The sequence below is a fragment of the Anser anser genome, assembly GCF_964211835.1.
Source record: "Anser anser genome assembly, chromosome: Z".
Taxonomy (NCBI): domain Eukaryota; kingdom Metazoa; phylum Chordata; class Aves; order Anseriformes; family Anatidae; genus Anser; species Anser anser.
In genome coordinates this window covers 1,907,035-1,922,131 of record NC_139723.1, presented here as the reverse complement: position 1 = coordinate 1,922,131, position 15,097 = coordinate 1,907,035, and the positions used below count along the sequence as shown (strand labels likewise).

The following is a 15,097-nucleotide window of genomic DNA, read 5'->3' as shown; positions in this document are numbered from 1 at the left end:
TTCGTATCTCCTGGAGAGCTTAAAAAAAATGCATTAAGTATAATTGTGACTCAGATAAAACAATATAATCCCTTTGAAACACCTTAAAATAAGCTAACACTCTTGCATATTCTCATTTAAACTAAATATAAACTTTGATTTCCATTCAAAACCAAATTATATCTGATTTCCTTTGTATTCAATAGCTCTAAAATTCCAGACACAACAAAAATGTTAAAATAGAAATACAATTAAAACGATGCTTTGAAAATTGTTTCCATTTAGTAGCACAAAAATACTGATCTGAAAGACCTTCTAAAAATGATTTGGCTTCTGGCTCCCTGTTATATTCTGAGTAACTTTTCTCTTCGGCTATGGCCCTGTGACTATTTCCCACATCATGAAGATGCAACAAGCGCTACAGTATTGATTTATGCCATTAACCCTCTCATCACACCTTTCCACTGGCACATTCCCATCATTCTCAACCCTGTAATAGACTTAGCTATATTTCACAATACGCAAAATTCATTCCCTAATCCCAATCTACCTGAACTGTGGAGATGAACAGTTTGTAGATCTGCATCATTACCCTGTGTGCACTACATTTTAGGATTGAATTTCAATATCCTACAATAGTGATGCATGATTCAAACATAAATTACATTCTCTGTAGGTAAGCTTACATAAAAAGTCTTTTCAATAATTTTAAGTGCATTGTATTACACATAGGTGTGCTTTCAATGTTTTATGGTTGCACAGAATCAGCTGTATCTTAAGGCTGATTGCTCTTATTTTACTTATTATTATCATGTTGGTATTTACTTCTCGTCCACATCCTGACACTGTATACGGTTACAGAGTATTCACCAGCCAAAATACAAGCTCTATGTATATATTTTCGCATTATTGCAGTTATTTGGATTTTTCCCTGTTTTGACTGTCATCTCTCCCAATTATGCTCAATTTAAACAGCTAGTTTCTTGCTGAGGTAAACATTTCATACTGAAAATGTTAAATTTATCAAATCGAAAGGCAGCCTTTGCTCTGCATTAAGGCACAAACTGCACACCATTTCTGTTTTATTTCTTAAAATTTCAGGTACAGGTTTCAGTGCCAGAGCCAGGCAGTTGAGAAACTCCACTCCTGTTACAAAGTCTTAAGCAGCTCTGTTGAATAGTCTTCTGAAGAGACACAGAAGTATGGTGGTATTATCCAACTAGAGGCCAAGGCCTTAGGACATTGCAAGCATCTCTTTTCAAGAACTCTTCCTGGATGATTTCACACACAAAATAAGCTACTGCCCGATCATTGTGAAAACGCCAAATGAAGATTCACTTACACTCAAAACTTTCCCTTGCTATTTTGCAAGAACACATAAGTTTTCATGTGTACTGGTAAAATTTGTAAATTTTAAAACCAGAAGTGATCGAATTCATCATGTAGCTAGTCTGTTTATTGACATAACACAAACCATAAGACTTAGTGGGATTAATCTGTGCTATTTATTTCCCAAGTTTGTGCACTATGAGCACTAAAGGGAGTGGCTTCCTGACTCCAGTGAAGCAAGAAAAGACTGTGAGAAAAGAGGTATCTAGAACACTTCAAAGAATATTTTGATACTGTTCCTTGGACTTAAGAGAATGGTAGAATACCAATGACTAAAATGCAATTCACTTTTTCACCAGTTGTGCTACAACATTTCAGTTTACATCTCAGTGTAAGTCCTTCTTAAAACAAAAATGAATCAACCACAAGGGTTTTTTGTTGTTGTTTTTTGTTTGGCCAGTTGTTTGGTTTTTTTTTTGCTTAAAATATTGCATAAAAAACATAAAGGCATGTTACTGATACGAAGTAGTTGCATAAAACCTATATGGAAGTGAGAGACCAGCAAAAAAATCAAAGATTTTTTTAGACTATAAATTTTAATTCTTGCAAAAAAGTCTTAAAATACACATATTACACAAATACTTTGTATGACAAAAAGGAAATGAGAAATCAAAACTAGAAAAAAAAAAAAAGGTGCAACATAAAGATGTAGGGTGTAAGGTTATCTTGTTAATTCTACCAAATTACCAAGGATATTCAACAGACCTCACAGGAAAAAGGATTGGAAACTAAATTTTAAAATCTAACTACTTATATAGTTTACTTCGGGAAGCATTTAAATAAAGCAAATTCTAAAAACTACTTGTGGTCACTATAGGATTTTACCAGAAGAAAAATGTAAGCCATCTCATCGCAGAGCTGAGATGTCACCATGGTACCACAGCTTAGCGATACTTGGAAGGAAAGCTTGATCAGATTGAAGACAGGTTTTCCTACAAAGCTGAGGAGTTAAAAAGAATAGTTACATTTCCTGCTCTCATACTGCACACACTGGTACAGAAACATTGCTTGTGATAATGAAGACCTATTTTCAACCCTCTGAGAAGACAACAGCAAGATGTTGGTCCTCTGATGAAGAAAGAATGTTCTGTTCTTCCTTTGTTGTGACTACCAACCGTGCTATTTATCAACTACTAGCCATGAGCAATGCTGGCATTGCTAGCCACATAAATACAGCTGCAATCTTTTCCCTTTCCTCTGAGAATGTTATGCTGTCTTTTTATAAATTTGGGTAAGACAAAGTGTGCAGAACATTCATGCAAGGAGAATTCAACTTTGAATTCCAAGACTGCAATATGTTCAGCAGCAGGTTTCTAAAAAGATATGTGAAACTACAGTTCGAGAATTAAGGAACAAAAATATAATTTTAAAACCAGTAGTTCAAGTATGCTTTTGGAGTGAGATTCACAGCAATCAGAAAAAAAAAAAATAATTATCAGGTTTTAAGCAGAGGGCTTTTCCAGGGCATCTGGAAAAAGTTTTGGAGGGAAGACTTACTGGGCTGCTGCAGACTTATAGCCTATGACTTCTCTGTGACACTCCTGTGATAAATCTCCCAACCTCTGATTTTAATATCCAACACATCTGTCTTAGCAGCTCCATTTAGCATTTGGATATATATCCTTACACAGTGCCTCCCACAGACTGTCCCATAAGCACTTTCTGGTTCAAAACCCCTAACACAAGCAGTGCTTCAGCATGCAGGCAATGCAACAAAAATGCTGGTACTGGCTCAGACCAAAGGTCTGGGAGAAGTCAGTATTCTGTCTCCACCAGGGGCTTTAAACAGGTGTCGAATGTGACAAGCACGTAAGTTATTTCCCTCTAACGTCCTTCTCAGAGGCAAAAAGAATTTGAACAAAGAACTTCAGAACAGGACTCACTTTTTTTTCCCTGTGCATTTCAATACCCTAAGTGAACTTTTCTTGCTGAATCTCCTCTTGCACGTAGACTAAAGTCTAGTAAGAATTCAGTTTTACATGCCCATTCTTAGTGAAATAACGTTGGTGCTACCACAGGAATTCTTGAAAAAATGAATAAAAGATATCAAGTATTACACTCTAGAGAGGATTTAGAGAGAAATGACTTTCCAAATTTAACACCTTTCTGTGCACTTTCCACTCAGCAGCTATCTAAATCCTCCAAGTGCTTGCTTAACACCTGTGCAGTTCCCTTCATTCCAGTTCTGCAGTTGCTCACAATATCCTCAGTCTGAGTAACACCACGAGAAAGAGAAAACAAACAGGAATGCAGAACATGGCAGCAAGGATATTCAGTCATGAATGGACAGATTTTAGCTTGGGATCATAGAATCACAGAATGGTTTGTGTTGGAAGGGACCTTAAAGCCCACCCAGTGCCACCCCCTGCCATGGGCAGGGACACCTGCCAGCAGCCCAGGCTGCCCCCAGCCCCATCCAGCCTGGCCTTGGGCACTGCCAGGGATGGGACAGCCACAGCTCCTCTGGGCAGCCTGGGCTGGTGCCTCACCACCCTCAGAGTAATGAATTTCTTCATTACATCTAATCTAAATATACCCATTTTTAGTTTGAAACCTTTACCCCTTACCCTATCCCTACACCCCCTGACACAGGGTCCCTCTCCAGTTCTCCTGTAGCCCCCTTTAGGTACTTGGAGGTTGCTGTGAGGTCTCACCGGGGCCTTCTCTTCTCCAGGATGAACAATCCCAGCTCCCTCAGCCTGTCTCCACAGAAGAGGTTCTCCAACCCCTTTGACCATCCTTGTGGCCTCTTCTGGACTTGTTCTAATACTTCTGTGTCCTCCTTGTGCTGGAGGCCCCAGCATTGAGCATAGGGCTCCAGGTGGGGTCTCACGAGAGCAGAGCAGAGGGGAACAATCCCCTCCCCACCGTGCTGTCGGTGCAGCCCAGGCTACGAGTGGCTTTCTGAGCTGCAAGCACACATTGCTGGCTCATGGTGAGGTTCTCATCAACCACCACCACCAGGTTCTTCTCCTCAGGGCTGCTCTCAATCCACTCCCCACCTAGACTGCATTTGTGTTTGGGATTGACCTGGCCCACGGACTTGCACTCGGCCTTGTTGAACTCCACGAGGTTTGCACAGGCCCATCTCTCAGGCCTGTACAGGTCCCTCTGGATGGCATCCCTTTCTTCTTGCATGTTGACCACACCACACAACTTGGTGTCATCAGCAAACTTGCTGATGGCACACTTGATCCCACTGTCCATATCACCGAAAAGAAATGATAAACAATGCCAGTGCCAATACCAACCCCTGAGGAACACTACTCATCACTGATCTCCATCTGGACATTGAGCTGTTGGCCACAACTCTTTGAGTGCGACCATCCAGCCAATTCCTTACCCACTGAGTGGTCCATCCATCAAATCCCTGTCTCTCCAATTTAGAGACAAGGATGTCATGCACGACACTGTCAAATGCCTTGCACAAGTCTAGGTAGGTGATTTCTGTTGTTCTCCCCTATTCACCAGTGCTGTACCCATTTTTGTAGAAGGCCACCAGAATTGTCAGGCAAGGCCTTACAAAGGAGCCCTGAACAAGGTACTGTCTTTATATTTTCCTCTAAATTTCTGAAATAAAGACTCTTGGAAGCCCAAGCCCAGTTGAGATCTGAAGCCTAAGCAAGTAGTGGGGAGCTACAGGTGTGCTCCCTCCCGACCTGAAGGATTTTCTACAGTTCACAAGATGGCAATGGAAGCTCTTCTTCCTGGCACACTTACAGTGCCTTGCTAAAACTACGCATTTCAGAACCTGGGATTTCACCTCAGAAGACAGCTGTCCCATCCTTTGTTTACTTTAGATTCCTCTATTATGGAAAAAGCAACTGCAGTTTTTTCCTTGCAAACAAACCTACACATTTATAATCACATTTCTGCTCATTTAGAAACAATACCAATGGCAGATATGACTGAATTACAACAGATCGTTCAGAAACCGAGCAAGTTATATGGATGTCTCTCCAGCTCATCAAACAAAAACATTTGAGTATCTTTATTTTTAATGAATGTCTGGCAAAGCTTGATAGGCTATCAATACATCTAGAGGAAGAATATAAATAAAAAATGTATTCTTGCAATAGTGAGAATATGGAAATTTCAATTTTGGTGACATAAATATCAAAGAAATACCAGAGAGCATTTGAGACCTGAAATCAGCCAAGTAACTTCATCAAGTTGACACAGAAAGACTCTGTATAATACTATTTTTTTTAGTTGCAGCCCTACTATTGCTTTTTCTCTCTCACAAGAAATATGTTTTGACAAAAGTCCAATATGCTAGTCAGAATTATCAGGCTTAAATAGCTGTCTGGAAATGAATTACTGGCTGACCTAACTTAAATAAGAGTTAAAGTTGCATGCGCAGAGTCATTGAGACAGCCAGCTTTGTTCCTGTGGGTCAAAATATCCTTCAGAAATTGTGTGTGGTACATGTCTCAGTGCAAACTGTAAAATTCCAACATGTGATCAGCAGATTGGCCAACAGGTAACACCTGTACATATCAAATAGAGAGTTGTTGTCTTTAAACACAGATCCATTATTTATGTTAAGCAGTCAAGGAACAAAGTAAGTAATTAGTGAACCAGACAGCAATAACCTACATAGTTAAATTAAATCTTTCTTAGTTTGAAACTTCCTCAAAATGGAGGTAAATTAGCTAATAGTACAATTAAACCAATATTAGCTAAATATTATTTCTCTTCCTGTGTGGGTTTAGTGGGCCTTTGCTCCTTTGACTGTGTGCTTTTGAGTCACAGAACTTCTACATAGTTTTAAACAGAGTTTAACTAACACAAAATTCAAACGTTAATTGTTAAGTGAAACTTTAATAATCTCATTTAAATTTAACCAACAGACAGAAAACTTCCCAACATTAAGGCTGTGTTTACCAGCACGCACTTACCTCCACGATCCCTTGCTGCTAAATTCTGTCCTCTTCTTAAAGTAATGTCCAACTGGTACATTCCGGGATCCTCAGAGGGAAAATCTGCATTACTAGCTCCAACTGAACTTGTTTTCTGGAGGAGAAACAAATAAAAATACAATAGCTAATGTTACAAAGAGTTTCAGTAAAGTGTTTTTTTCTATGGTATTAGCGTCCCATTGAATTAAGACAAGAATGTATCCCATTCCTTCACCTTATAACTAACAGTCCAACACCAAAGAACCCAAGCCTGTCTTCAGCACGACAGTTCCTTAGCATGCCTTTTTTGTTCCTTTTCCTTTTTAAATAACTTTTTAACTTTTCAATGGTTAAATTTGTAAATTAAAGAAAATGTTTGAAAAATGATTTTTTGATACTTGTATTTATTATGTTAACCTCCATTTTTAATTACATTCACATTCATTCCTGGTCTGCTAGAGCAGAATAAGTAAGAAAAAAAGAACCTGGACCTTGCAGTGCTGTTTGAACTAGTAATTATCAGTACTCTTAAACCCTGCATTTATTCACCAGTGGTAATCTAGGCATCGACTAAACATAAATGTGATACAATTGTGGTGGCTGTTACAGTGCTTTGCAAATTATGCGATTTTAACGCAGAGTTATGAAGGAGACTGGTGAAAAATATCCTAAAGACAATAAATGTAGTTGTATCCCTTCATTTTTAATACATGCATTTTTGGTCTGCCTGCACTCAGGGGCAAAGACAAGATTCTCAGAGTAGTTATTTGTATAAATTGTATCAAGAGAAATTAAAAAATAAATAAGTAAACAAAGTCAGAAGCAAAGGAACTCTCTGGAGCATATGAATAGTAACCACACTTCTGTCTCAGATGACAAAGGAGAGAAATTATAATTCCTGCTAGATTTATACAGTTCATGCTTTGAACATCACATTTAATTTTAATACTAGAATAGCTGTTTCTATTATACATACACAGTATATACAGCAGCTTCACATATTATATACAGAGCACCGACATTAGATATTCTCATGCTAGGATGTAAGTCTTCTAAGACTAGTGCCATTAATACTTTGTTATAAGATTATAGCTCCCCTGTAAGGAAAAAAAAAAAAATGCAGCAGTGCAATAGAAATACATTGGAGAACACGTACACTAAGTCCTACACCACTGCAAAGGAAACTTTTGTTATTTCTCTTCCTAGTACCCACCTTATTTTCTTTCTAAGGTATTAGTAAATTTAAAGCATGAAGAAGATCACAAAATAAAGAAAATTTAATATATGCTTTACTCTTGTTATTCCAGAGTCACACCTGAGCCTAATTTATTAACCTTTGTTGCAACACATCCAGTGCTAGCCAAACCACATAGCAAAATGCTCACCAGTTCCAAAGAAATGAAATTCTTCAAAACTACTGCACTTCAGAGAAAATGGTTAGATGAGCTTTGACTGGGGAGAGAAGATGTTGAAATCTCTCAAAATTTATCTTTTGTCTTTGAAAAGTAACTGCTGAAGCATGCCTGAAACTATCAAAAGACCTTGTAGGACTAGAGCAGAAGTCATCCACCACTTCCTTTTAATGGATTAACTCCTCTGGGTATCTCTCACTGTCTATCTCATTCTTAAAAATTACTGACCGCAGGCAGTTACAAGGCTGAAAATAACAAAAACCGAATTTCCACCCTGCCTTGTAAGGGTATGTAGGAGATAGTCGGCTCCCCTACGGGTACCTGGTCAAGGACCATCTTCCAAGGCAGGAGGGATAGCAAGAAAGGGAGGCTAGTGATGGGAACCACGCCTGGCCAGTCACACTTCTTTATAAGAGCAGGTGAGAATGAGGCACGTTTATCCCAGTGGGGTTACCTGACGGAGGACATGTAAGCCAGGAGGCCATCACCAGAAGGAGGCCCCCGGCCTCAGAAGGGGCAGGCTAATGAGCTACCTGCACCTCATCCTTCATTCATGCAGGAAGGATGAACCTTGCAGCTGGTAAGGTGTGACCAAGGGCTCCAGGCTGGCTGGGTGCAGGAAGGGCAGAGCTCTGCAGACCTGAACTGGTGAACTGCCTCTACCTGACAGAGAGCAGGCTGGGGGCTCACCTGCCTGTGGCTATCTCCACGAGAGTCCCACGTGTGAGTGCTGTTGACCAGGGCAGCCTTTGTGGCTGGTCATGTCAGGGTCCGTGCGTCCGTGGTGTACGTGCTCAGCCTGGTACCGGCTGAACCTGCAGAGGGGACAGCAGCAGCCACGTCCCCCAGCCTGGGCAGGGACCCCAGGACCCCGGGCATAGGGCTGGGCCGCAGCCAAGGGGCAGGAGCACTGCTGGGCCCAAGCGGCTGGAGGACTCCCATCGCTCTTCACCTCCCTTAACACGCTTCTGCAATGCACAGTATCTAATGTGGACAGAAATAAGGAAAAAAATCTTACTGGCCTGCTCCTCAGGCTCAGCCCAGGCACCGACATTCATCAGGGTGCTGTGTAAGATAAAACGTGACTTCCAAAGAAAGTGATGAACACTGAGATTTTCCTTCCCCTATCTTGACTTTCTTCAAGAGGCTGCAGATACAAGAAGAACCACAATGTCTGCCAACATACACCGTCTCCTCCCTGATTATTCCTTGTGGTGCCCCCCTCTCACTTCCCTTCTTAGGGGCAACACAAACTCTGTATTAAAATTAATGCTATAAATATTTCCATGTTCCTCTCCTTCTCCCTTTCTCACCTTTTTTCTTGCAATGGAACTTAGCTTTCTCTTTCAACTTTAATCACTTATTCATTCAGAGAGCTGCTCAAGAAGACTAGAAATGCTTAGGTAAGCAATGTAACAGGTCTGCAGGCCATAAACAGCTACACAAATGATATAAAACTAACAGATATTAACTACCCCTAAGTATTAAGAAGTCAAAGCAGTATTTCTGCATCAGACAAGCAGCATTTGAATTATGTAAGTAAAAACTGAGGTTGACATAACATATCCAACTGTCAGTGAATCATTTTTGACCAACAATTTAAATTTCGAAATTTAACAATTATAATGGCAACTAGTAAAACAATAAGAACTACTTTTGTGCACTCTGCAGTAATGAACTTAAAGTTAGAAATACTTGGACAAGAAACTTGAGAAAATACATCAGATCCTATAATTGCCATCAATACATCAAATACATCAAATCCTACAATTGCCGTAACCATTTGTTTCAAAAACAAATTTTCTTAAATTCCACATTGTACCTAATCATGTCAAGAACAAGCATGGCTACATGTTCTCTGTAGCCATAAAAATTTAATCACAACTAGAGGTTGTTATGAGACACTAGGCTGTTTATTAATGGATGATGACACCAAGCCTGACAAGGTAAGGTCATGCGTTTATTTTTAGTGTCTAAAATGTAGAGAAGAACCTTAAAATACTTTTCGTATTATATATTTAAGAAAAATATTGAGATTCCATACAAAGAGCATAAAGGCAATTAACCATTGTTTTGCATAAGTAAAAACTTCTGTGGGAAGGCAATGCCACAATTAAATCATTTGAATTAATCCTTAGTAGTGATCTGTCATCATCTTATTTTAGAATATTCTCTTTAGCTAAATTATGACTTAATTGCCAGACTATACAATTTCCCATAACATCTGAATTAGATTGCTTTAAAAGAAAGTTTTGATTTTGCACAAACACCAAAGTCTTGTAGACAGTGAATTTTGATAGAGAGGGCAAAGATACTGATCGTCTTGTAAACACTCCATGTGAAAAAGGTCAGGACAAAGGTCTTGATGACCATACAGTTCATCAGCTGGACTCTTCTGTTAAATAGATATCATACTAAACTCCCCCGGGCAGTTGTCTTACTGAACAATGTGAGCAACACCATGAGCTGCTTTCACTTTCAGTGAGACATCCGTGGTAAGACTTTCAACAGTCAACCCTTAAAAAGAAAGAATCTGCAGCTATAACTCACTGCTGACTCATGACGTGTCAAGAGATGTCCTAACATGCCCAGAAAATGCAATGTTTAGTTGAGCTGAACAGAACATGGAGCTCACACTGGCCACACTTGTGATGACCCCTGAAAGTGGCAATCCTTTAAAGACCTGCTTTCCTAAGAACCATCTCCATATTATACAAAATCATCTGAAATCTAAAAGAAGACTATTTCAAGAGCATGAAGTCAGGAAAGAGAGAGCCCAACACCAGTTAGCTGGTTTTTCAGGTGTAAGTTAATTGAATCCTTTTCCGTTAGAGGGCTACTCCATGCAAGGCCATGATCATAGGGTCATATTATCACACATGGACAATGACGCTCTATTAGACCAGCTATCAACAAACAGCAGAACTGATGACTTTCAAATGGAAAACACTTGGTGTTGTATTTTAAGACCAAATATCAAAGACATCGTTAGTAATATGCAGTGTATGAAGCACATTCATGAAGCTAAGCTGTTGGCATAGAAATATGAAACGATGCTTGATCTCTGTTAGAGCAGCTCCAGGGTTTAGATGTTTACTGCCAATCTGCCACTCTGGAGACATAAGAGAGAGAGGGGAGCTGAGGAAGAACGTGCCCTTGTGCCCCTGCCATGTTATGGGTCACTACTAATGTGAAGAATCTGTGCATCTCAGCATAAAAAATTAGTCTTCTGATGCCATGAGAGGTTTCTGCCACCTAAGCTCATGCAAAAGCAGTCTGTTATCAAGAAAGAAATTAAAGATTTGTTTGTTTGTTTTTTACTATGGTAGCAACTCCCACTTTGTTTCTGTGAGAAATAAAGAAAAAATATTGAGTTTTCTCCAAAACAACTCTAGAATAGCTGGAAACTCTGGCTTTAGTTGTATCATGAAACTGTTCACTGCTAAGCCCTTTGAGACTGACCAAACTAAAAAGTCAGACAAGTAGTTGCATCTCTGTCTTCCGTACTATGATGGACACCTCGCAGTGTTTTCCAGATACAGCAGTTTAACAACTAGATGAACAAACTATTTTTTACAGCCAAACAAATGTTGGTCCTGTAGGAGGGCTCTACGATAGTTCACTGCTAGGTACATACTGGGTACATAGCTGCAGCATTTATAAAGCGAAAAGATGTCTAATTTTATGGCAAGTTGAATTCTTCCATGGTGTGAAGCATTCCTGATGCAGTTCCACCCCAGCATGTGAGAAAAATGATGATGCTTTGAAACTAATAGGATGGCCGAAATTGCCACCATTCACACACCATATCATTTTTCACAGTTGATTAAAAACACTATAAAACAGAAAAACACAGTGAAACTGATAACAGTCCCTATGGCATTACCAAATTTCTGACCAAATCTTTTGAAGTCAGACTACCACTTTATGGCTATGAGATAAGAATCAGTAACATTAGTTGTGCTATATTCTTTCAAAGCACAAGACAAATTTTCAGGTTAATGCAGCAACCTGACCCAAGCTGACAGCCTGAAGTTTACTAACATCTGCAAATTATCCATTGCCTTTTTCATCACCATGAATATTGACAGTCTTCTTCAAAGCTATTCACTTAAGCAAACCGAAGAAATTAATGGCATTGCTCCTGTCCTACAGTTTAAATCTATCAATTAGCATGACTTTACTCCATATATTCAGGGGATATGAAAGATTTCAGGAACTCTCTGCTGCAGAAACTGAGTAGCACTTCAAAGGAACAGATCTTAAAATCTGATTTTGTTTGTTCAGTGCCAAAACTGAAAATATTAATCAATATATATATTAAGAAAAAAAAAAAACACTACAGCTGTAATACACTTCCCCTTCCAAAAAGGATAAAAATTCTTTATTCATACAGCCCAAATATAACATTTTCCTATAGACAAAACTATATTTTAGGAAGGTATATGAATATTACTTCAATCTAACATATCTGTGTCATCTAAACAACAGGTTACAACTCTGTTCATTTGATGTTTTATTTCAATATTCTGCCAGAATACAGTGATAAGCAAAAAGCACTTTTTTTTTCCCCCAACATAAAACAAACGCATCAGCATGAAAATGTAAACACAGACATCCAAGCAAGACCTGGAAAGTAATAATGATTACAATTTTCCAGAGCCATGGCTTGACATAAGCAAACATTTCCTGCAGTAGACAAAGGAAAAGGCCAGTGTAACTGGAGTTGTATAAAAGCAGTGAAGAGAAACTGGCAATATGGCTGCACTGACTGTCCACATGCTGGGGTCTTAGTCAGGAGATGAGATGGTGAAATAAATAGCATTCCTTTCACAGTCCATACAATAAATAAAATTAAATCAAAGTGTTCTGAATGGTGGATGCAAGAGACATCAACGCTGCAGGTTTGATAGCATGGCATGAAGCATCACCACAGCTTTTGAAAAAAATACCAAAAATTTTGAAGCAGTGTCTTGAATATTGCGTAAGCAGAGTTTTCCACCCCATTTATTGCCTGGCTCAACCTCACTTTTTCAGATCATTTTCTTTTGCCAAAGCTTCTGGCTCAACTACACAGAGTGCTTTAGAAACATCTGCTTATAAGGTAAGGAAAGAGATTTGAAAATTCTTAATATCTAAGCGTCTGACAACTCCTTATGCAATTAGTGGGAACTAGCTATGCTTCAATTATAATAAAGTCAAGTGATAAGAAATGTTTAATACCCCTGAGAGTATTTACCTATCTAATTTAGAGTTATTGTGACCATCACACTCTTAGCAACACTTTTTATTCTAGTGTTTTGGCTGATGGCAAGCCAGGAAGAACTGATGAACTTGGGAGCGAAAAAGAGTTGTGCACCCCATTTCATCTCATTCAATCTACTTCCCCTGCTCCCTAAATAATGAGGCAGGTGTAAAAGGCAAATCCATTTCAATATCAAAGTAAAAGAACATTCTATTTTAAGTTGGAAACGTGCAGAAATTATTGTAGCATTTTATATCTGCAAATAACATGGTTTTTGATTGACCACATACATGCTTCAGATGGGACTGGTTACTTTGTTAGTTTGCCATACAACAGATGTTTCCCACTGGCTTGATATGAGTACTTACAACAGACGTAAAAAACCTCAACTGTGGTCTTAAAGATTTAGAATTGGATAAAATGTACCGATGACCTGTGAAAGATTTTTCATATAAGCTCTTTATCACATAATGGCAACAGCAGATACGTGCTAGTCTGAAATGTCTTGATTATGAAGAACTATAAATTCAAGATTATTTCTGCAGAATGAAGAAACTTTAACTTAGCATTAATCTCATACACACACACACACACACACACACTTCTACATATGTCAGTATACTCTGCATGTGACTATCTAGTTTACATTGTCAGGAAATACACTGTGGTTAAGTAAGAGATAGAAGTGCACAAAATGTTCGGCCTCCTCTTTCTTGAGCTTTTTGACTACATGTGAAAGACCTATTGAATCTGTTGATTAAAAATAACCTGTAAGAATTAAGAAGCAGTACTCTCATTTATATCTGCAGAATAATTGAAGTATTTTTTGTGACATCTGTACTATTGTTGCTCTTTGATACTGAAAATGAGCATTTGCTTTCAGTTGCTTTCAAATAAAATAAAACTGATTACTTTCAACAGCTTGCAAGATTTCCTTCTGAAATTGTAACAAATAGATGAACAAATAATAGTAAAAGATGTAAGCATATTAACATTTTGAAAGTTTCGGTATTCAGAAGTACACTTGTTTCAGAAGAAGCAGTAGCCCTGTCTGGCAGCAGAGGAAACCAAACATAGACATAACGATCAGAAGAGAAACCAAACATAGACAAAGCAATCAGAAGAGATTTGATCAAGTTGTTCCTTCTTCCATCTGCTTTCATGTTCTGTTTGCTCAGTTTGCTACCATTTATTCACTGAAATCTACAATAAAATTTTACTTCTGCAGGATCACTTATAGACACTAAGATAGTAAAGCAAGCAGAAAATAAAAACAAACAGGCCCTCCTCCACCAAGACCATACATTGTGCTTGAATAAAGCAGCCATGGCTCTTTTCATCACGTTTCCCTGCTCCATGTGCTGTGCTCCCCTCCCTCCAAGGCTTTTATCCTCCCTCGTTATACCAAAAATGAAAAGCTCACATCTAGACTCTGCTCTGTGAAAAGAAACTGCTTTAATTGTGCCAAATCCTCCCGGGGTTATCAATGTTTCTAACAGACACAACAGTTTACCTTCATACAACAAACTACAAGCACGGAGTTTTAGACCAAAAACTTTTCAAGCATTTTCCAGCTCTTACTCCTTTTTTGACCCTTCAAAGTACATTGCCTCAACCTCTTTGTAAAGAGCTGTTAAAGAGGTTTTTTGGAAAGTCCAAATAAATTTTACCACTGTTTTCCTTTGTCTGGTACTGCTTTGATAAATTTACGCATATTCATATAAATAAATAAATGCATAAATAATTGTAAAGCTTTTTAAAGCTTTTTAATATACTGCTTATTCAAAACTGTGTTATAGAAAACATGTGGTTAGAAGTACTATATTAGGTATTTCAACTGCTGAGTTACAAGTTTGATCTAGTTCGTAAGTACTGATATAGCACTTCAGTGACCTTAACATTACTTATTTTTTCCCAGCACTCCTGTTTTTAGCAGAACTTCTTTTTGCTGAAAATTCGGCTGGTTTAAGACTTAGGTTTTCCTCTCCAAGAAAAGTGATTTGTTCCAACTTAGCAGTTTGCTGTGGAACCATGTTTGTTAACACCTTATTCATTGTTTTTCATTAAGCCAGGAAATAGCACGTCTAGAGTAGGTTCTTCCCCAGCAGCTTTCCTGGTCTTTCCCTACACCAGCAACCTCAAAGGACGAAAGCTTCCCTTACCACTGCGCG

General features: G+C 38.6%; 1 protein-coding gene across 13 annotated transcripts in view; it reads right to left on the bottom strand.

Annotated features, from left to right (window-relative positions):
* MCTP1 (multiple C2 and transmembrane domain containing 1) overlaps window positions 1-15,097 on the bottom strand; it is a 277,914-nt gene that overhangs the window by 175,873 nt on the left and 86,944 nt on the right. For all 13 annotated transcript variants that reach the window (XM_083816846.1, XM_083816848.1, XM_083816838.1 and 10 more), the window contains one exon: window positions 6,270-6,384. In XM_083816846.1, coding sequence (XP_083672972.1) covers window positions 6,270-6,384 — 115 coding nt within the window. The remainder of the gene's footprint in view (window positions 1-6,269; window positions 6,385-15,097) is intronic.